Source organism: Pinus tabuliformis, chromosome X, assembly GCF_031772625.1.
Source record: "Pinus tabuliformis cultivar Carrire ecotype Pingquan chromosome X, CPIR1, whole genome shotgun sequence".
Taxonomy (NCBI): domain Eukaryota; kingdom Viridiplantae; phylum Streptophyta; class Pinopsida; order Pinales; family Pinaceae; genus Pinus; species Pinus tabuliformis.
Window position 1 is genome coordinate 62041289 of NC_142308.1, and position 22421 is coordinate 62063709.

A 22421-nucleotide genomic window follows, 5' to 3' on the forward strand; every position below is an offset into this window, starting at 1 on the left:
GAAAAAGAAAATTATTTTATTCAAAAAGAGTCAAAAAGTCAATTTGTCATCCACAAGACCAAGTCGGCCTTGCCTGGACAAGTTGGCCTTGAAGAGGCACCTATTTGACCTCTTAGATAACTATAAATAGAAAACACTTCAACCTCATTCTCTCACTCAACTAACACATCCATTTTTGTGCTAAATAAAAGAAGAAAGATAGAGAAGTCAAAGGAGAGAGAAAAATCGCATTTCTTGGCTTGTTTTTGTTCACCCGTCCGAAGGTGTTGGGGAAACTCTGCAAAATTTCAGGTTCGAATTTCTATGTTTTGATAAGATTTTACAAGGTTTGACTAGTGTTGACTTTTGTTGACTTTGACTTGGTTGGGGGAGATTTGAAGGAGGGATGACTTGGGTCTTTGTGATAGTCTCGGTCTTTGTCTTGGGTCTTGGATCTCTCACTTTGATTTGATTATATAAGAAGATTTGTTTGGGATTTTCCCATTGTGGGGTTTTGCCTTGGCTTGGAGCCTACATCTTTGTGTTCTTTGTCTTTTGTGATCTTCATGTACTTTATATTTTGGTAATTTCTTGATGAAGAAGACGTAATAATGTAGGTTTTAACCCCGTATAGAAATTACTTGCATACGAATTCTAAAACACATAAAATAAACAGTGCGAGAGCATAACACATAAAACACATATACACGGAGATTTTCTTCAGGATCCCAAAACTGGGCTACTAGCTTGATTTTTCATTATGTTCCTTTCAATGTTATAATACATATTTATACATGCTGAAGCATCTAATACCATGGACCGAAAACCATCACGTCCAAAAAACATGTGCCAAGATCATGCACAAAAACATAGGACCCCATAAAGTGGGGTTCCCTGCACCTCTCAAACCCCTTGTGACCCCCCTACTATGCAATAAGCGCAACGAAAGGAGAGGGCTCTGCCCCCCCTCTAACCCCCCGGTTAACTACATGGGCTAGTTGTGGAAAGAATATAACACAACCCAACATTCTCCCACTTGTTGTTTTCTTTCCACAGGGGGCGACAAGAGAGCTTACTCATTTATCTAGCCTTGCAACACCCATAGTTTCTCTACACCAAGAGAACTTCTCAGAGCTCACAAATTTTGTCAATGCATCTGCAGTATTCTTCAAAGTGTCCACCTTTATCAACAACACCTTTTTGTCTTCTATCATATCACTCACAAAGTGATACTGAACATCAATGTGTGTTGTCTATGAATGATATGCAGGTTTCTTTGCCAAGAAATTGCACTTTGGCTGTCACATTCTATCCTTATAGCTTCCTGTACTAACACCATACTTGAACACAATCTCTGCAACCAAACTGCTTCTTTGCTTGCATGATTGGCTGCCATGTATTTTGCCTCTATAGTTGATAGTGCCACTACAAATTGTTTTTTACTCATCCAACTGACTGCACCTCCAAATAGGTTAAACACATACCCACTTGTAGATCTTCTCTGATCCAGATCTCCAGCCCAGTCTGCATCAACAAAGCCATGAATATCCAACACTCTATCCAATCCTGGTTTTCCTTGGTAGCACAAACCATAATCACTAGTGCCACGCAAATACTTGAAAACCCGCTTCACTGCTGTCCAATGCTCATTTCCTGGTTTTGACAGAAACCTACTCAATACTCCCACTGCATGTGCAATGTCTGGTCTAGTACAGACCATTGCATACATCAGGCTACCGACTGCACTTGCATATGGAACACGGGACATGTCCTGTTCCTCTTCTTGTGTCTTGGGACACTATTTAGCAGATAACTTTACACCTACAGGAATAGGAACCTTCACCGGTTTACTATCCTGCATATTAAATCTCTGCAATATTGTCTCGACATACTTACTCTGGTTTAACCAGAGCTTCCTCTTTGCCCGATCTCTTTTAATTTTCATGCCCAAAATGTAGTTTGCAGCATCAAGATCTTTCATTTCTAATTTGGAGGACAATTGGGTCTTCAAATTCTGGATAATTTCTTTGTCATTTCCAACCAGCAACATATCATCCACATACAAGACCAAATTAATAACACAGTCACCAATTAATTTAAAATACACACAGTGATCTGCTTTGCTTTTGGTGAAGCCAAGTCCCATATAAATGTATCAAATTTCTGATACCGCATCCTTGGTGACTGTTTTAATCCATACAGAGACTTCTTTAACTTGCATACTAGTTCTTTCTTACCCTTCACTGCAAAGCTTTCAGGTTGCTTCATGTAGATTTCCTCTTTCAGATCCTCGTGAAGAAATGTTGTCTTCACATCCATCTGTTCTACCTCAAAATCAAAAGCAACATAAAGTGGGGTTACCTGCACCCCTCAAAGCCCTTGTGACCCCCCCGCTACGTAATTAGTGCAACGAAGGAAGTGGAGGGGGGGGGGGGGCTCTGCCCTCCCTCTAACCCCCGGTTAACTGCGTGGGCTAGTTGTGGGAATAATATAACACAACCCAACATTCTCCCACTTGTTGTTTTCTTTCCACAGGGGGCCACAAGAGAGTTTACTCATTTATCTAGCCCTGCAACGCCCATTGTTTCTCTACACCAAGAGAACTTCTCAGAGCTCACAGATTTTGCCAATGCATCTGCAGTATTCTTCAAAGTGTCCACCTTTACCAACAACACCTTTTTGTCTTCTATCATATCCCTCACAGAGTGATACTGAACATCAATGTGCTTTGTCTTTGAATGATATGTTGGTTTCTTTGCTAAGAAAATTGCATTTTGGCTGTCACAGTCTATCCTATAGCTCCTTGTACTAACCCCATACTTGAACTAAAACCTCTGCAACCAAACTGCTTCCTTGCTTGCATGAGTGGCTGCCATGTATTCTGCCTCTGTAGTTGATAGTGCCACTATAGATTGTTTCTTACTCATCCAACTGACTGCACCTCCAAATAGGTTAAACACATACCCACTTGTAGATCTTCTCTGATCCAGATCTCCAGCCCAGTCTGCATCAACAAAGCCACGAATATCCAACACTCTGTCCAATCTTGGTCTTCCTTGGTAGCACAAACCATAATCACTAGTGTCATGCAAATACTTGAAAACCCGCTTCACTGCTGTCCAATGCTCATTTCCTGGTTTTGACAGAAACTTGCTCAATACTCCCACTACATGTGCAATGTCTAGTCTAGTACAGACCATTGCATACATCAGGCTACCAACTGCACTTGCATATGGAACACGGGATATGTCCTCTTCCTCTTTTTGTGTCTTGGGACACTGTTCAGCAGATAACTTTACACCTACAGGAATAGGAACCTTCATCGGTTTACTATCTTGCATATTAAATCTCTGCAATATTGTCTCGACATACTTCCTCTGGTTTAACTAGAGCTTCCTCTTTGCTCGATCTCTTTTAATTTCCATGCCCAAAATATAGTTTGCAGCACCAAGATCTTTCATGTCGAATTTGGAGGACAATTGGGTCTTCAAATCCTGGATAATTTCTTTGTCATTTCCAACCAGCAACATATCATCCACATACAAGACCAAATAAATAACACGGTCACCAATTAATTTAAAATACACATAGTGATCTGCTTTGTTTCTGGCAATGTTGTGAAAAGCGCGAGTGGGATTAAATCAGCACCGGGAATGAAGCGGAAAAAATCGGAAAAATCGGGAAAAAAGTGGAAAAAAGCGGGAAAAAAGCGTTTGGTACAAAAATATTCATTTTTTTTCAATTTTTTTAATATCTAAACCATCTACAACATAAAATAAATACATTGACATATAAATATGATAAAAAACTAATATATAAGATGTTTAATATCATTTCTAGCGCTAAAATCACACATAACATTGAATCATGTCCTGAATAGTAAGTCCTGACTCCTGAGGACCTGAGTCCCAACTCAGCCTCAAAATATCAACAAAAAATATGATAATGTATCTCATCATGTCATAATGTCATATACAATAAAATGAAAGTCTAATCCTATTAATTTCCTCTGCCCCTCTTGCGAGAAAATGTCATAGCTTTCCCTTTCCCTCTACATGTAGATGCTGGTGCCTGTGCTGGTGGAAATGGCAGTGGAGTCTAATGTGCTCTAGAAGCTGAAGAACTAGAAGTAGGAGTTACAGGAGGTAGACGGAGACCACGTCCTCTACTAGTAGTAGTGGTAGCCCAGGTAGGCGGTGTCACCTCCTCCTCCTCCTCCTGCTGCTCCTCCTCCTCCTCCACCTGCTCCTCCTGCTGCTCCTCCTCCTCCCCCTCATCCTGCACTAACCAATCATCAGTAGAATCCATGAGAGGCCTCTCGGCCTCAACCCTCCATGCAGCAGTGGTGTCAATCCCATCCAATGAGATGGCATCCACATCAGGTGTCCTCTCAAGTTGCCTCACCCACAATCGAAGATTGTAGTAGACGTAGACCATGTCATTAAGTTGTTGGGACTCCAACCTGTACAAAGATCATGTAATAATAAGTAATAATTAGTATTATAAAAAAAATATTGTTTAATGAATTCAAAAATTTATTTGGAAATTTGCAATATTTTAAATGTTTAAGTGTTAACCTGTTGCGCTTCTTGTTGTGTATTTTTTCAAATACACTCCAGTTGCGCTCACATCCTGAGGAGCTGCATGTTTGGCTGAGGATGCGTTCGACAAGCTTTTGAAAAGGGGTACTCTGCCACCATACATCTTCCACCATGCATCTACAACAAAATTACAAATAAAATTTTAAATAAACATAAGAAAAAAATGGAATCTGAAGAGACAATGAAATTTGAAACAAAGTTACAAACTAAAAAATACCTGGCATTTTAATCGTCCTATCAGTGACAGCCATCTCAAAGCCAAATGTGGCACCTGCCATCTTATATGTCTCAATTTGTTTAGAGATCTCTATACGTTGTTCTGGAGATCGCACCATCTTGTGGACACAGGATAAGAATTCATCCATGATCTCAGCATCAAAATCAAACCCACATGCATAAGAAAATGCAGGGTTCAGAAAAAGCTCAGCAGCATGAATGGGACGATGGAGTGTGTTGTTCCATCGCTCATCAATCACTCCCCATAGAAGGAGTTGTTTCTGAAACCCATCATCTCCCTTATCATCATAGTAGGCCCGAATGGCTTCTTTGGCCCTGTCCATGGCTTCATACAAATAGCCCATTGCGGGCTTCTCACCATCAACCAACCGAAGAACCTTTACCAAAGGTTCAGTAACGGCGCACACCTCCTGCAGTCCCGCCTAGAAGTCTTCTTGGTATGAAACTAGTCTACATACGACCTCTCCTTCTGGTTTGCGGCTCATTGACAAAGCACGCCACTCCTCTGAAAGAAACATTCTCTTCACATCCCACATAGAATTCAAGAAGGATTGAAGAGATATGAAACTCGTGGCAAACCGTGTAATGGCGGGGCGCACCAACTCTTTGTTGTTGGTGAATCTTCTCATCAAGCTAAGCACAGATGTATGATTATATATAAATTTTGTGATGCTTTTTGATGAGTCAACAATATCTTTGACAAAGGGAATTTTCCCTACGTCCTCTAACATCAAATCAATACAATGGGCAGCACAAGGTGTCCAAAATAAAGTAGGATGCCTGTCCATAAGCATTCTACCAGCAACAACATAATTTGCAGCATTGTCTGTTATGACTTGGACAACATGTTGTTCACCCACCTCCAAAATAAACACATCCAGCAAATCACATAAAGTTCTTGCATCTTTGATTTGATGAGATGCATCAACAGATTTGATAAACATAGTCCCCTTGGGACAACTAACCAAGAAGTTTATAAGGGTTCTCCCCTTTTGGTCAGTCCAACCATCTGACATAATAGTGCATCGTGTTTGTGCCCATGATGCCCTAAAATCCTCCAATCTTTGGGTGCAGTCACGCTTTTCATCTTGAAGAATCCGGCCTCTGAAATCATGATAAGAAGGGATTTTGTACCCCGGGCCAACACTGGCAATATCATCAACAGTAGGTTGGAAAAATGGATTATTCCTTACAATGCTGAAAGGAATATCACTCCAGAGGAGAAATTTTGCCATCAACCTGTCAGCTTGTTCTTTTTCAGTTCTTTTTAGCATTGAACCGATAGATGGTTGTGAACCAGGTGTGGTTCGAGGAACAAAAAATGATGATGCAACTACCGGATTGACTGATGTTGTAGTAGAACTAGTGCCACTTGGCCCACTTCCTTCAGCTGACCTTTTTAGTTGCCTTTTGAGTTCTTCTTTGGCCTCTCTAGTGTGCTCTAATTCTCCCAATGCTCTCATGGTTCTTTGGATAAGGTCAGGATTTGTATTTATACAGGGCCCCACATCATGTCCAGGGATTTGTGCAAGGTGAAACTTCAACCTGTACACCCCCTGCGTATCTCCTTTCCACACAACTTGCAATTCAAGTTTTGTCTATCATTTGGAGCTTTAGGTTCACCATATTCCCAGAAAGGATCCAATTTCCTTGGCATGTTTGTTTTTGAGTTTTGAATTTGCAAACCTATGGGAAAATAACTTATAAGGATTAGGAAATAGGAATTTAGGATTACAATTTAGCATTTACAAAATTACAAGTTACAAATTCCAGAATCCAAAGTTCCAAACCCAAGTTACTCAACCAAATGGCAAATGCCAAAAACAATGAAAAACATTAACAATGTTTAAAAAAAATGAAAAAAAATAAAATAAATTGGTTCCCATAGTCATACCAATTTACCCATCCCAAATCAATGAAAAAAAAAAAAAAATTCTTTAAAAACAATGAAAACAAAACGAAAATGGTGCCCATATGAAGTTTCCCAACCAAAAACAATAAAAAACAATGTTTTTAAACAAGGAAAACAAAAAAAAAATAATCCACATACCGTTTTTATGGAGAAATTGGTGGTCTCCTCTTGAATTTGTCCTACAAGCACTTAGATTTGCTCACAAACCCTCCAGCTGCTCTCTCCAAGACGTCCTCCTCCTTCTACGCGCGCCCACAGTCCAAATGAGCAAAAAAAAAAAATAAAAAACGCATTATAAAACCTGCTACCCTGACACCCGAAGTTTTTTTGGGAAAAAATCGGCAAAAAAAATATAGCTGCTTTTTTCGCATAAAACGTGTGATTAAATCGTCATAGGGAAAAAAGCGCGATTTTTTGAAAAAAGCGCGATTTAATTGCGCTTTTCACAACACTGGTTTCTGGTGAAGCCAAGTCCCTGTATAAATGTATCGAATTTCTGATACCAAATCCTTGGTGACTGTTTTAACCCATACAAAGACTTCTTTAACTTGCATACCAATTCTTTCTTACCCTTCACCGCAAAGCCTTCAGGTTGCTTCATGTAGATTTCGTCTTCCAGATCCTCGTGAAGAAATGTTGTCTTCACATCCATCTCTTCTACCTCAAAATCAAAAACAGGAGAAACAGATAAAAGTATTCTAATAGAGGTTACATTGGCAATAGGAGAAAAATATCACCAAAATCAATTCCCGGCACCTGGGAATAACCTTTTGCTACCAACCGAGCTTTATATTTCTCCACCTTTCCTTTTGCATCTGTCTTCTTCTTGAACACCCATTTGTTGCCAATGGGTTTCCTTCCAGCGGACAACTCCACCAGATCCCAAGCCTCATTTTTGTGCAAGGATGCCATTTCATCAACCATGGCCTCTTTCCATAGTTTTCCATCCTCTGAATCTACTGCTTCCTTCACAGTTCTGGGATCATCATCAGTACTAGATAAAGCAAAATTTGAACAGAAAGTAGATGGACTATACCTTTCTGGCTGCCTTCTTTCTCGAACTGATCTTCTCACACCCGGAGTTTGTGGCTCTTCATCTTCTGCTTCCTCCTTTGCTGTAGAGTCTGATTCTTCCTCCTTTAGCTCAAACTCTATCTTCTCAGGCTCCTTTGGTTGAACTTCATGTTTAATGACATCTTTCACCTCTCTGAACACCACATCTTGGCTGTACACAACCTTCCTTGTTACTGGGTTCCAAAGCTTATAACCCTTTAAACCATTCTTATACCCAATAAAGATGCACTTTTTAGATTTACTATCTAGCTTGGTTCGTTTCTCCTTTGGAACATGTACATATGCATCACATCCAAATACCCTCAGATGTGAAAGAGAGGGTTTCTTACCAGTCCATAACTCTTGTGGAGTTTTATCTTCCAATGTTGATGAAGGTGATTTGTTGACCAGGGAACATGCTGTCTCCACCGCCTTTGCCCAGAATTCCTGTCCTAACCCGACACCACTGAGCATGCTTCTTGCCCTTTCCATCAATGTCTTGTTTATTCTTTCTGCAACTCCATTTTGCTGAGGTGTATATGGAGTAGTCTTATGCCGTGCTATACCACACTTCTTAGAGAATTCTTCAAATTCCTTGCTGCAAAACTCTCCACCGTTATTTGTCCTCAGCACCTTTATCATAACTATTTGGTTAGGTTATTTTATTACAAATTGCTTGATCTGCTAGATTATATTTGTGTCGCAGAACTGGGTAGTTTGTGAGGGTCTATATCAAATGGGTTTTACCCCTTGAGATGTAAAAATGTAAAAAACATGATGTAAAATGTCTTGAGGGTTAGAAAAATAATTTATCCCCTCATAAGTCCCAGGTCCTAGGTAATTTTAAATTTTCCAAAAGCTAAATTCGAGGGTCCTTTAAAAATTAAATTTTAAAAGGTCCAGGGACTAAGGTTAATTGATTATTTTGCCAAAATTTTATGCCCTTGGTCCCTAGGGTTAAGTCAAAGTCGAAATTTTGAGGAAATTAATTCAAAAATTTAATTTTTGAATTAATTAAAATGCATTTAATTGATAATTTCGAATTTCCTTAATAATTAAAATTTCGACAGATGAGATTAAAAGAAATTTTGATCTCATCAATAGTCGATCTCATCAATGGTCGAAATCGCTTTGACAAGGATCACTCGAACTAGCTGTTGGGAAATTTATCTTTAAATAGGGGGTCAATTGTCATTTGAGATCATTCGATCTTGGAGTCATGTGCTAAGTGAAAGCTCTCTTGTAATCGTTTGTCATGTGCAAATAAAGAAAGACTTTGGGGTTAATCTCTGCTGGTGTTACTTTTCGGAAAAATGTTGTAAGATGTTTTATTTTCTTGCATAGATTTACTTTCAGCCATTGATGTTAGCTTAGTGAAGAGTGATTTAAACATAAGTATCTTGTTTGATCATTAGGGTTTGAATGATAGTTTAATTTCTGAATATAATGGCAGGTATTTCCATTAAATCTGAATTTTATTGTCGTTTTCTCTCTCTATGTTAATGGTTGAATTAAGTTGTGTAGGAAATTTTTGATTTTAAGATCATCGGGCGTTTGGGGAAGTTTTCAGTTGGACCAGCCAACTCTAGATCGACATTTTCTGAAGGGCTCAGTTTGATTAAATCTCGGGCTTATCATTAGAAATTCCATTATTGATGCATGAAGGGTTTTTTCTGAAGCACCTCACTTTAAATTTAAAATAAAAAAAATAAAAAAATATGTGTGGCATAATGATAAATTTGGCTACTTAGAGCCTGCAGTTTGTAATTATTTAGCTGGGTTTTTTTGGGGTTTTTAATTTCATTGTTGTATAAATTATTTCTGGGTGTTTTTGTTGTTGTTGTTTTTTTTTTTTTTGTCATTGCAGGTTGCAGATCTGAAGGTGAAGTTTGATTTTGAAGCTAGATCTAGGCCCTGGAGGGTAAGATCTGGCCTCAAAACTAGCTTTTGCAGAGGCATTAATTTTGCAGTCCAAGAGTTTTCAAATATTTTAAATCTGGAAAATTTCCCAAGGGGTTTTTCATCTGAAGGGCTTCATATTTCTTCTAAAAAATTCTGAAGATCTGGAGAAATTTTTTTAAACATAATTATTTTGGGAAATTTCTGGGTATTTTGGTCGTTTCCTGAGGTTTTTTCAGACTTGTCTACCGCCTGGGGTTTCTATTTTATTTGTTGTAGAGAGATTTCGATTTGTGAAAAACCTCCTCCTCTCCTTGCAGACCTGCGTTTTCCTCCTTCAAGCCATCACTATATCCTGCATTTTCAAAACCCCTGCCCGTTGCAAGCTCTCTCCTCCGTTTTCATTACCATTTCTCCCTCATGCAGTCTTCTCCCTAAACCTCTAACGCTCTCCATGTCCTTAGAAACCCTTAACCACGCAGCTCTCTCCATTGCCCCCTTTTTGTCAAATCCATCCACGCTGCTCACCATTAACCTTTCCGCTGCCATCGCCTTCATCTCTGTGCCCAAGACCCTTACACTGCTATCCGACTCGTTCTCCATGCTGCCAATGATCCTTCTTCAAACCTGCAAAAAAAAAAACTAAACCCTCCATTGCTACCATTCATTGCAAAGCCTGTCTTTGGTTTCCATTTCCACCGTCAAGTATACCTGCACAATAAACAAATGCATACACTTCGATTTTTTATGTTTCGATTTTATTCTTGGGTTAGGGTTATTGCTATTTCATCGTATGATTTCATGGTGTTAGCTTAGGTTAGTTCCTTTTAATTATACATTCGATTAGGCCTAAGTTTGCAAATAGTTTGATTTTTGTTTTATTTAGATTTTATCTTTCATTAGCTTATGTTGACTTTGATTTTAAAAAAAACAAAAAAAACAAAAACAACAACAACAACAACAACAATTGATGTATGTACGTGTTAGTTTAGGTTTAGGGTTAGTTTCTTTTTTTATTATTATTTAGTTTAGCTTATGTATGCATTTTTTTTAAGGTTTCATTAAATTTTTAACTTAGGTTAGATATCTCTTTTATTTAGTTTAATTTAGAATTTTATTTAAGCTTTGTATAGTTAGGGTGTAGGTAGATTAGTTTTTATATATTTCGACTTTATGATAGTTGTTACATTTGAAATTAATAAATCATAAAAAATAAAAAAATAAAAAACTCTAAAAAAAAAGAAGGTTCAATTTATTTTTATTTTTGACTTTGATTTTTATCATTTAAAAAGAAAAAAAAATCGAAAAAATTATTTGTCGATTTATTTTTGTCACATTTAGTCTTGCTTAAAATATCAAAAAATTCACCTAAGGAAAAGTTAAGTGTCAATTTAAAATTTCATTTTGGTGTCCTTTTGGTGCTGAGGAAAGATCTAACAACAAATTCTTGTGGTGTTTGTCATTTTACTATAGTTAAATGTGCTTAAATTTTTATATCTAGAGATTAACTATTTGAGGGTGGCGAAATTTTCTTGGATTTGGATCTTTAAGCATACATCTTTTAGTTTTGGGATCTGAAATGGTGAATGTTTAAATTTTGTGGTTATTTAAAGCATTTGCATCTCTTGAAATTTAATTGCTAAGACATTGTGCTTCTATAGAAAATCTTTCGTTATTGCTTGAATTATTTAATGCTCGTTACATATCAGATATTTTGCAAATTTTTCAAGCAGTCATTAATTATTTCATAAGCAACAACAGCTAATCGATTACCTTGGATCATTGACTCCATAAGGCACTGGTTGTAATCATTTAAAATTTAATCAAATTCTAAGTCTCGCTAAGCCTTAATCAAGTATTCGATTGCTTCGCTGTGTCTCCTGAACCAACTGATTCATAGTCGTTTTCTTTTATCCCATAGGGTCTACCCCCCTTAGCCTACTATAGTGAGACGACTTAAACAGAGAGATCGGTGATCAGGGTGACAGCCCCCGATCTGAGCATTGTCATGGTCCTTATACACTCTGTGCGACAAGAAGGCCCATTTTTTACCTCAAACTTTTTCTAATGCAAAAGTTCCTGGGGTGGAGGTGCAAACGTTAAAGAAACCAAGGTAATGCAAAGGAAAGAATTTTGAGTGGAAAAAGAAGGAACCATAATTTTGTTGTAGATGAGGCCTTGATCGAAGGCTTTGATACTAAATGATAAGATGCAGAGCTCAACAACTGTGAATGAGACCCACAAACAGGAAAGCACAACAGAAATTTTGTTCCAAAACAAATTTCTTATCCTTTATTTCTTCAGAAATATCTTTATATGCTTTTAGAAAGTATCAATCTGGTGTTTATTTGACATAGTCAACTTTAACTAACTATCGTTAAGATAAACTAAAACTGCATGGTGCCTAAGGTTCTTGTTGAGAAATCAATGTAAGTAGATTAGGGTTTGATTCCTCTTTCTTGATAATTACTTCTGAGTTATGTTGGCTTCTTTAACTTCTTTATTATCTTATCTTTCATCAAGCAATTACCATATTATGTGTGTATGAAGATCACAAAAACACAAAACACAAGATGTAGGCACTATGCTAGGGCAAAACCCCTCTCGAGGGGAAAACCTAGTAAAAAATTATTTTCCTTCAATTGTATTCTTTGAGACTCTTCAACCTAGACAAAGACCAAACCTTCCCTCCACACCAAGTCAGCCTTCCTAGATCTTCGACCCTTTTGCAACAACACTTCCACCCCAACAATTTTGATTATGCAGCAACTTACAACATCAGGCAGCAAATGGCAGAAACAACACTTGGAAGACTTCGATCTCCCAAACTAGGTCACGAAATAAAGAGAGAGTAGCTCCAAAACTTCGATTTCTTCCTTCTCCTTAGAAATGACCCAACTCGCACTTCCTTTTGACTTCTTTGACCTACTTCGCAGTTCGCACTTCTCCAGTTTCTTTAGAGATATCAAAATTGCTTGAGATGAGATGCTCCAAATGAATTCGACTTCTTTCTATTTATAGGCTTCAAGTGATGTCGAATTGGTGTCCTTAGGTTGACTTGATCTCCTTTAGGCCGGCTTGGTGTGGAGGTTACATAAATTACATTTGACTCAATAATAAACCTTTCAAAAGCCCAAGAAGAGTCTCTTTAAATGTACAATGACTCTATTGACTCAATATTAATCCTAGGAGTCCACAATGGGGACTTTAACTAATATAATGATGACCCAAGCATGAAACCCATGCTTTAATAAGTCATTAAAACAATAATAAAAATTATTTTGACAAGTACATTTTATGATGACTCAAATACATTAATGAAGACCGAACCTAGTTACATTTTCCAACGGTTCTTTCTGCATTTAATGACCGACAACTAACTATTAATATTAATTAATAGTCTAATCATGATATGCCAGACGTGGCATTTCAAGAAGGTGCTTCTGTGTTAAGGACTATTGGTGAGTTTTTCTTATTCTTCAATGGTTTCTGGTGAAATATAATTTTCTTGATGATCAATGACTTAATCACTTAAAAAAGTAGACTAAATTCCCATGTTTAGATGTATTTATGCTTTCCGTTTTTGTTAGAAGTAATTTTTTAACACTGTAGCTTTTTATGTGGCAGAAAACAACTGTAGTTGCAACAGTGGTTGCAAATGCCCTTGATAGAAGGAGAATGTTTGCTCAGGTCAACAGTTTTACTGCTGTCTTCATCCTTATTGGCCAGCTCTCTTTAACGGTAATATTTTAAGTTCTAGCAAGCCCTTTTATATCTGGCCTTATTTTCTGTAGATTTCCACCATGGCACTGAATGCCAAGAGATGACATTTTACTGTTTCAAAGCGATGGTTTTGACAGAATTTGCAAATGGTAAAACTACAAGTCCTCAGTATTTATTTGAGAATTGCTTAGAGGATTCTCTCTCACTAAGACTTATCAATTTGGCTTTCAACTCACAGGGTCAGATACTCACAACTGCTGGAGTGACAACAGCAATATGTGCAGCTCCAGTAGTTGCTCTTGCAAACATGACTGCAATTGCCATCTGGCCAACCTGGATTGTGGTGGCAATATCTGAGACTCTACGAAAGGTCTGCCTATTTCATGTTTATCAGAAGTAATTCGTAAGATTAATGATGATTAGTTTCCTTCAATTATCTGCTCAAAAGCTTTCCTGAAATATTCAAAAACATGCCTTGCTAATGTGAAATTAGTACATCTAATGTTTAGCCTATTCTGCAATTACATTGAGAACTCAAATTGCACATCATTAATTAACATTTCCGAGAAAAATAGGTTCAAATTCACGTCTGTTGTATAATTAATTGCCAACAGACTGCCTGTGGTTATACTCTGGGATCTTCCATCATGAGTGTCTTAATTGAATCCATCAAAATTACTTTTTTATGTCTTAATCAAAGCCATACAAATCCCCCCTTTATAGTTTTCAATTGTCTGAATATCCTAGCCAGGTAAGGCATTATTTTTTTGAGGTTTGGACAGTCAATTCTCTATCGTGGGGAAAACTAGATTTTAAGCAAGACATCCATATTGCCTTCAACCATTTCTTTTGCCGAGGAAAATATTCATCTAGGCTGGTTTTGATAATGGAGTTTTCTCATATTAATCAACGATGGCAACAAAGGTTGTTGTCAGAAATCACATATATATAGTCAGTGTCTCATCTCCCTTGTCCATATCTGGAATCTAGATGACTGGACATTTTTTTACTTTGACTGAATAGTTGCGACTTGGAACAGAGGATAGTTGTAACAAACAATAGTTGCAACTCTTCAATTGGTTTTTGTCTGGTAACTTGCATGCCACAGCCAAAATACAATCATTTTGTAGTGTCAAGTGATCTTCAACTTGTTTCCTCCCTTTAAACAATTGCCGTGGACTTCTGGTTTTCCTTCAAAAGTCATTATTGGGATATGAGTAATAGCATGAGGTGAATTCAAAGAAGAGACATAACATAATGCTTTTGCAGGTCTTAAATTATGTTCTTACGCGGCCTGGTAAGGAGCTTCTTTTCACCGTTGTTACGCGAGACGAAAAGTACAAGGCCAAGGTGAATTCTATTCTGTTGGGTTATTCTGTTTATTGCTTTACTTTTCTATGCTAAAAGTGATGTTGATGCAGGTATGCATCGATGTACTTGTGCAAAGATTAGGGGATGCTGCAGCTGCTGGAATCTACAAGATACTCCAGGGATCACCTAATAAAGGCCCCTCAACTGTTGCACTGTGTGCCCTGCCGGTCTGATATTTTTTCTATGTTTAGCATAAGTTACTTCACATTCAATTATATCTTTCACTAGGCTGACCTATGATGTGGATGTAGGTCTGTTTTGCATGGTTCGGTGCAGCATTTTCTTTGGGGCGTAGACAAGCTTGTCTTGCAAATTCTCATGCCATTTCTTCATAATCACCTCATGTAATTAGTATAATATTTTTATTCCAGTCAAATTCAGATTTAAATTGTGGTGTTCTTCTACAATGTAGACAACTACTGTGGACTGACGCCACTGGTGACCATAATAGCAAAACCAGAGAGGCAAGATAGCAGGATGAGGACGACGATGATCATGTGTTGTCGATATTCAAGGATGTTTTTTCATGTATGTACTCTTCTAATTAAGGTTAACAAAGCCTTTTCTTCTTCTTCTTTAATGTATCCTTGCGTGTCCATCTCATCTAAACGGTCTCGAGCAAGAGATGCCATTCTAAAAGTATATACTGATACAATTTTCTGAATAATTTGTGACATTATATGCTTGCTATGCAGTTTGATAAACTGATTTAATGCATTATCATGTTATTTACCTGATTTGGTTTACTCTAGACGATTTACAGTACTTTTAACTTGTCATTCTTATATTTGGTCAAGCGCCTTGTAGACATCGAAAGTTTGGTTCTTCACACTGGAAACATATCACAAATAGAAGGAACTAATCATGGGCGTTGTCATGTAGTGCTTGTTGAATTTTCCTTAAGCCCTAAATCTGGTTTGAGGCTAATCATGCGGACAAACACACTAGGAATCCTCAACTTACAAGCATTTTGCACAGCGGAAATCTTAGGCAGTGAAATCAATTAAATACATAGGGATTTGAGCCCAAAGCTCGATTATTTTATTAATCCATCAATAAAATAATCATGGGGCTCCCATACCAAGGGTCGTGGCCCTCAATCACTAGTACAACTAATATACATAGTATACAAAACTAGGGCTTGCGATATGCTTCTTCAGATCTCCAATCTGCCCACAAAAACACAGAGGCAATGCATGGCTTGCTGAAGGTGGTCCTTTAGTCTTCATCCCTTTAGGTCCTCTTTTCTACTGTTCCTCTGGCAGTCATTTTCCTCCATCATAGAGTGATCTGATTCCTTCTATATCTCAGTCATAACTGTTGGAAATACTGAGGGGGGTGAATCAGTGTTTCTTTTCAATTGTTACTTTTACCAGTTAGATCACTTATATTTAGAACACAAAATGAACAATAGAAATAAATGCTTTTATTAATATAATCTTTACAATGAATCAAGTACAATATATATAGGGCTCTAACTCTAGATGAAGACACCGATCTTCCATCTTCCAGGATCCAACCTGTTGCCAAGCACCAACTTGGACTTTTGTGAGGCTCCGTCCTCTAGGGCATCAACCGTATCTTCTCAAGGCACCGACCTTGCGTTTAGAGGCTCCAACCCCTACGACACCAACCCTTCTTTGCTACAGACTCCGATCCTCTAGGGCTCCAACCCTATCTTATCCAAGGCACCAACCTTGTCATGTCCCCATTTTTATTCTTCTTCATAGTATAATTAGGGTGGACTTCCAGGACAGGGCATGGCCAGGTCAATGGAGTAAGTTTATGTTATCAGTGGTCTCGATGGAGGTTTGAGGGGTTTTTATGGGATTTGATGGCATTCGCTTGGCATATTCCATCATCAGCATAGTTTGCCTTTCGTTTCGTTGCATTCCGACAACTTTCAAAAATCAACATTATTATTGGGCATAACTTAATTAATTATGCTCGAGGTGGCATTCCGGGGAGATTAATTGATGGAACACCTCTATGTAATAGCTCGTTGCAACCGGAATGTGAAGATCTACATGATGGGACTTTTAGATGTGAGTTTCAGTGACCTGAAGAAACATAGTGGCCAATTTACCCTTTTCCCGCATTAAAAAGAATATTTTAATTAAAATAAAAGAGGGAAAAGTGCTCTATGATTAAAATAATAATGAAATAGAAGGTTCTAGAGGGGTCCATTAGATATATAAAAGAGGAGGAGGAGACCATTGGAGGACATCTCGGATCGAGTATTGTTTCTTGTATGAGAGGATGAGAACTCGGTTCTCTACTCCATTGGTAGCCCTAAGATGGAAACCCTCAGGTTATTTAGAGAGATTGGGCGAGCACCCATCTCCCCTTGGTGGATTCATTCAAAATTCATAGGTGTAGTGATTGTTTTTTTGTTTCAGTTTGGAGATCAGAGGGTCATTCCTAGCTATTGTATTGGCATATATCTATATATAATAAAATTGGATTTTGGTTGCTGCATTTCTCATTGTTCCTCATATTGTGATTTTTAATGAGATTTTGTGCAATTTATAGATTTATGATTTGGGTTTTACATGGCAATTTCTGGAAAATGCATGATAGTTTTATATGAAGCGTCTGTTCCAAAACTTTTGATTTGGGACATTATAGTGGTGTCATAGCCTTGATCTTGGCTCCGCTTGCGGGTTTTTCATTTTTCAGTTGCGACAACTATTATTGCAAGGTTTTTTCTGGAGAACCCCGTTTCGGCAACAAAAATGAAAATTGATTAAAAGAGTTCTACACATTGGCCGATGTTTATAGAGCCGTGAAATATGAAGGGGGCCATCATCTTATGAATTTTTTTTATATATGGCATAAGGTATTAGAAAACCCATTATCAAAGTGTCGGCCAAATTTTATTGAATTTTATAAGGTCCGAATATAGTGAACTTCAGTTGAAGCCAATGCTTTCAGTGATCCATTTGCGATTTCTGTGTCATGAATCGAGTTGTATTACCTATCATGTGGCCGCACCAGATTGGACGTTGTTCAGTTTGTACCAAGTTTTCATGCCTGATCTGTTGAGTTAATTTAAATATTTGAGTGTTCATCAATGTCGCGCAAGTGTCGGCATTTGAGTTGAGGCTAACTACGCATAGCCCGATATTTCTATTCACCGTGCAAAATCGGTTGAGGAAGTCGGTTCAATAGAGGATTCGTTTTATCACAAGGAAATTCTACGTGCATGCGTTGAGTCTTTTGTGAAAAAGGTGTTGTGCGCAGACTAGGGTCAAGCGGACCTGATCAACGAAGTTTCAAACTTGCTCGATTGGGCATATTCGATTGGGCTTCACGTTGCATATGTGACACGATCATCATTGTTCGAATAGAATTAGCAGACGCGAAGCTTGGAGACGCAATGCGATCTGAGTTCATGGTGGTCAAAGAGGCCGAATTTTTGTCCTAATTGCTTTGTGGGGGTGGATTGTACTACGGGACATGGAGCGATTTCTTGCTGAGGCCATTCCTTGTTTGTTCTGGAGTGGACAGGAAGCAAATTGGAAGAGATCGTAGTCGAATCCGAGAGGCTGCATTTTGATAGTCGTCAACATCTGAACATCGCAGTCGCAGAGTGAAGGGTGCATCATTTGCTGAGAGCCAAATTCGTGGGCGTGTTTGTGCTTGAGCGGAGAATGTGAAAAGGGGCGTAAAAATATTGTGAAAAGCCACCATATATTTGCAGCAATTTTGGGTATTTGTGAAAAATCAGAAGATCAACATACCGCGCCTGTCAAGGGGATCTAAGCCGCATCACCAGAACTCAGACATTCGAGATCGACAGATGCTTTCACATTACTTGCCCATGGTTATGTTGGATCGATATACTATATGAGGAGCACTGGGAATCAAATTTACGAGCCTCAGTGTTAAGTGTGTGAGCCTCGTAGCAAATTGGGAAAATTGGATTGGTGGGATCCACTTGCCGTAAATCAAAGCTGTGGACCAGGTCGTCGACTAGCGACAAAATGGGTACCTTCTTTATTTCTGGCTACAGTGGATGAGACGGTGACTATGTATAATCGGTGGCAGTGACAACTAAATTCAACAAAGCCATTGTGACAAATTTCAAGAGTCGAGCTGCTAGTGGATAACTCGTGTTTGAAGTGCATAGCCAACTAGAGGAACCCCTATGCAGATAAAATAATCACTATAGTGCCGCCGGTTGTGGCGTTGGATCGTGGTGGAAACATGAATCGTTCAGTCCGCAGAGGATATATCAGCCTATATAGACTACACATTCATCAATTCTCGGTTATCCCTTGTTGGACACATTATTGTGGCCAGTGTAGGTATTCAGTATACACTTTCGTGTTCTGGAGCTGAGGCTGATGGTATTCTGATTCTATTCATCTTCAGTTAGTCACTCGTAAGTTCGGTCCCAACACTTTACCATTACTAAGCATGTGTTACCAATATCAGTTGTTCCTAAGTTCCTTTCCCTTATGTGCTTGGCAAAATTAGCATTACTATCATTGTCAAGAATCATCTACGATATATTATCCTCAATCTATATGAAAAAAAACACCACAATAAACTACAACTCATTGGTATTCTCCAATAATTTCATGGTGCGTATTACTGGTGGTAGAGACAGGGTTTGCATATTAAGTGCATTGTTTCTAATTTTCTGAGATTGCATCTAGTGTTGTAAGTCAGATTATGCTTGCTGGGCAAAAGTACGTACTTGTATGGTTGAGATTGTTGGCGGTTCATATGACAATGTATTGTTGCTGGATGATTGACTAATTATTGTCCATGTAGCTGAGTGTGTGTAAGAGAATTAACACAGTTATGGGTTGTAGGGGATACCATATTTGTATTATTTGGTTGTATTGAGTCTCCTGTCATGCATATACTAGTACAGTATTTGAGCATTGTTTTGTCATAGCAACATTATTGTTAAAAGATTTGATATTGCTTGTTTTGACATTGACATGCCTAGTCAAAACTATAGTTGTATGTTGTGTGAGAGGTCTATGTATTAAGACAACTACAATTATGTGCTTTTGTTGAACTGCCAGTCAAAGCCTCGCTTGATGTATTTGACTTCATTGGATTAAAAATGGATACACCCTTCTTAAATTCCCTTAATAAATTAGCAGTAGACAAACCCTTTTCAAAGAGGATGCATATTATTCTTCAGCAAGAACAACCACCAAAAGAGTATGAGTTGGGACACAAAATCTTGAAACTTGGGACAAATTTGAAACACATGAAGGTCACATGGAAAGTCCTTTTCAAACTAGATGAGTTGGATGAACTTCTTTCTAGGATAGACCAGTGGGAGGGGAAGAAGTTGATGTGGGATTTGAAACCAACCATGTTAGCTTTAATATAGCCCAAGTTCTTGGGGGAACCTAATGAAGGGGTTAGACTTCCAGTTTCATCTTGTCTCAGTCACATCATGAGACTAACAACCCCTAGAGCTCCTTACAATGATGATGTAATGAGGAGAGTTTTCATGCTGATAGTAAATAGAGACTAACAACCCCTAGAGCTCCTTACAATGATGATGTAATGAGGAGAGTTTTCAAGCTGATAGTAGATACTTTTCAGGACTTAGACAACTATGTAGGTCCTACATTTGGGAAGAAGCTTGAGATTTTAGGAGTTATGACCATGACCAGGAGTTATGAAATCATATTTGATCTTGAGTGTGATGGCTTGATCTTGCGGATATTCCAATGCTTCTTCAACATTAGGAAACATCATTTTGACACAGTAGTAGCACACATGCAGTCCATCCTATCATCATGTATGAGAGGTCATGATGCCATTTGTCGGGAGTTGCAGTCTTGATTGTTGTCCATTTGGAGGAGAGAACAATCGATCTCGCCTGTTGCTCATGAGTTAGCCGAGAGGTTGGTTGAGTAGAACTTTGGGTTCTTCAGGAGGCAGTTGACTAGGGAGGAGCAACTCAAGATTGGGGGATCACGCAGCAAGAATGAGATGAGGGAGGGACTTTTCTTCATTTGCAGGGGACTTGACCACTCACGCTTGAGTGACGTTGGGGAGATGACAGAGGTAGAGCAGGAGGAGATTCTTTCTGACTTTCAGGGTGCAGACTCTTCTTTGGACGAGTCCATGGGTTCATGCGATGATACTTTTGAGGACCACGAGCAGTCATGGGGAGTTGATGTCGCTAGCCTAGATGTACATCCATGTGTGGTAGAGGAGTACGACGAGCAGTTGATTGTTCCCATGAGGGAAGGAGAGCCTGGAGCAGATGAGCGATTGGTGATTTAGCATAGGGAGTAGGAGACAGATGACACATCTAGTGTGCGGGATGGGCCACTTTTGGAGAGTCAGCTATTGGCTCATGTTGAGCCCATGATAAAGGATGAGAAGACACCCTTGGGGCTAGCCATTGGAGTGGAGCAGAAAGATGTGCAAGCAGTCTCTAGAGAGGCAACATTTGTAGACACTTGTCTTCAAGAGACGTTGGAGATTGACCAGACAGTTTGGCAGGAGGATAGTAGATGGCAAGAGTTGTTGGAGATGGTGGTGCATCCATCTTTAGGTCGACCCACTGATGAGGTGTGGGTAGATGCACAGGCAACTGGCAGAGCCGTACGACATTCAAGGAGAAACCCTCTTCAGAAGTACATAGATAGGGCTTGCAACACAATTTTTCCACTTGTACCCATTACATGGAGAGAAGTAAAACTTTCTCTGTGGATATTGTTGACCAACGATATAGGGTAGCATGAGTTGAGCATGGACCAACATCGACATAGTATTCTTGTTCCTTACACAGTAGTCCGTGACTTAGATTGGTGGGAGATCATGAGTTGGTATCCTATTAATGGAGTATGATTCTTAGTCAGGAGCAGTGCACTACAGGAGCCCTTAGAGGTGGGGGATATTACATGCTCCAGTCAACAGTAAAATGTGGGTTGGCCACTCATTAGTATCTCAGTGCAACATCAGTATGGTGAGACTGACCTTGGGGTATGCCAAGGATTGGATTGGAGAGAGGTGATGAGCTGGTACACAGTTGGTAGGGCAGCATTCCCAGGTGGAGCTACAACACAACAAGAGCCATGGAGCATTAATACTCCTTCTTGGTGGCATTGGGATCCAGGTGGATCTACTGGCAGCAGGTTGAGTTAGAGATGGACATGGGATCTAGGTATTGGAGGATCCAACCATGTTTCGATAGCTTGGAGACGTGACGGGGACCAATGGTTTGTATGGGATCCGGGCATTGGGTCTCAGTGGTGTTGGGCCACCAGATTGTTGGAAAATATTGAAGGGGGGGTGAACCAGTATTCCTTAGCAATTAACACTTTTAAATCTTATCAGAGCATTAGTTAAGCTTCACTTATTATTAATGTTTATGCAGTAATAAAAGTAAATAAAAGAACATAGGAGGCACAAAAATTTTAGGCAGAAAACCCCCTCCGGGTCAAAAACCACCTAACGCTTTTCTAATAAATTTTTTAATCTTCAATCCCACCTGAAATGAAAGCAACAACTTCCTAGAATTTTAAAAAAGCATTCTTCTCCAACTCCCACTGGAAAGACGCCCCAATGCCCTGGTTTCTTTAGTAATCAGTTGAATGGATGACCCAACACCCTAGACCAACCTACCACCTTGAAGTGTTCACAGGCTCCAACTTGTA

General features: G+C 38.8%; 1 protein-coding gene across 4 annotated transcripts in view; it reads left to right on the forward strand.

Moving 5' to 3' along the window:
- Positions 1–15507, forward strand: part of LOC149138329 (TLC ATP/ADP transporter) — a 272205-nt gene extending 256698 nt beyond the window's left edge. For 3 of the 4 annotated variants that reach the window (XM_089447588.1, XM_089447586.1, XM_089447585.1), the window contains 5 exons: positions 13309–13422; positions 13643–13774; positions 14674–14754; positions 14826–14942; positions 15027–15507. In XM_089447588.1, the coding sequence (XP_089303714.1) occupies positions 13309–13422; positions 13643–13774; positions 14674–14754; positions 14826–14942; positions 15027–15110 (528 nt within the window). In that variant the 3' untranslated portion in view covers positions 15111–15507. The remainder of the gene's footprint in view (positions 1–13308; positions 13423–13642; positions 13775–14673; positions 14755–14825; positions 14943–15026) is intronic. The other variant, XM_089447587.1, reaches the window with a different exon arrangement.
- Positions 15508–22421: the final 6914 nt, after the last annotated feature.